Below are 1,468 nucleotides of genomic sequence, written 5' to 3'. Positions count from 1 at the left end.
GAGGAGATTTTTTGCAAAACCTTTGTCTTATGTTATTCATGTCTTCTAGTAACTTCATGAAGAAGAGAAGAATTTCTTACATACTTTCCCGTAGCTGAAATAGCTGGGCTATCTTGTTTTGACCTTTGTGGCCATGTAACTACCCTTTTCACCGCCACGAGATATATGTTTTGTTTCTTTCCATTCATTGTATGCTTTGGGATTCAGCCCACAGTGTGGAATCAGACTTTTATTTTGTCTTTGTATTAAAAGCGAAGGGGCCACACTTGAGTCGATTGATTTAGTTATCGAGCTACTATAGTAGGAGGTCAAAACACCTGTTAATAAATTGCTGGCAGCTTATAATGGTCAAGATACTTGTCTGGAAAGCGCTCCATCACCTCTGCCCCAAATGAGAATACAAGGGCATTCCTAGCTGTTTTCACATCAACTCCACGTGCTTGAAAATAGAAAAGCTGATCCTCTTCAAGATCACTTATTGCAGCCCCATGAGAACACTTGACATCGTCAGCGACAATTTGTAGATTGGGTTTCACATTCACAGTAGCACGAGGTGCAAGAAGCAAACTCCGGCTAAGTTGGCCTGCGTCCGTAAGCTGTGCATGCCTGTTCAACTTGACATTACCATCAAAGACAGCATGCGCAGAGGGATGTGTCACAATGCACTTATGGAGCTGCCTGCTATAGCCTCTTGGATGGTTTAAAATAATCTTGCTATGTAGATCTTGTGTTTGGTTTTCACCTGCCAAGTGAAAAGTAGATACCTCTGTCACTGTATCAGGGCCTAAACAATGGCTGTCAACTAGCATGGACCTCTGCCTCGAATTCTGGGCAGCATATTTCAGTTTCTCAACTAAGCTGAAAGCTGTCATTTCATATGGGTTATAATTGTTGGCTATCTCTATTGATGACTGTCTTCAAATATCTGGTTCCATATTACTGATTCCATATTACTGATTCCCTCACTGTATTTTCAGATTTCCATAAAAAGAATTTATTCTGTGGGCTGCCTTATTATATATCAGTGATGTTGTGAATTTTCTGAGCACGTATGGTGAATGTATAATTACTTTCTTGAATGTTGTACGGTGCCTGTATGTTGAACATATTGCTCATAAAACCAGAGTCTTATAGAATAGCTGCAGTGGAGTGCAAACTAACACAGCTCACACCCAAAACTCAGATATTTTTATGAGCAATCTGGCGAAGCATAAGTCTACCATGAAGAAAAAAAACTCGATACTCGATTTCCTGCGTCTCGGATTAAAAAGATAATGCAAGCTGATGAGGACATTGGCAAGATTGCTCCATCAACCATTTTCGCGACATTGTTGCCACTTGATAAGCCCTTACAATATCTTGTAGTAAGAGTACAATATTATTTTTCTGTTGCTGTTGCCTCAGTTGTGTTTTTAAGTGACATTGAAGAAAAATGGCCAGACTTGAAGATGCATTAAAGTTATTGAAT

At 39.6% G+C, this 1,468-nt stretch overlaps 1 protein-coding gene across 1 annotated transcript; it reads right to left on the bottom strand.

Moving 5' to 3' along the window:
- Positions 1-320: 320 nt before the first annotated feature.
- LOC149157735 (protein ABCI7, chloroplastic-like) lies at positions 321-872 on the bottom strand. Its single transcript, XM_089433771.1, has one exon. It carries the CDS (start codon positions 870-872, stop codon positions 321-323), a length of 552 nt encoding a protein of 183 aa, XP_089289897.1.
- Positions 873-1,468: the final 596 nt, after the last annotated feature.

This window comes from Pinus tabuliformis, chromosome 5_2 (genome assembly GCF_031772625.1).
Source record: "Pinus tabuliformis cultivar Carrire ecotype Pingquan chromosome 5_2, CPIR1, whole genome shotgun sequence".
Lineage (NCBI taxonomy): Eukaryota > Viridiplantae > Streptophyta > Pinopsida > Pinales > Pinaceae > Pinus > Pinus tabuliformis.
This window is presented reverse-complemented; position numbering and strand designations above follow the sequence as displayed.

Coding starts and splice junctions, on each gene's coding strand:
- LOC149157735 (XM_089433771.1), bottom strand. CDS start 872: ATGACAGCTTTCAGCTTAGTTGAGAAACTGAAATATGCTGCCCAGAAT.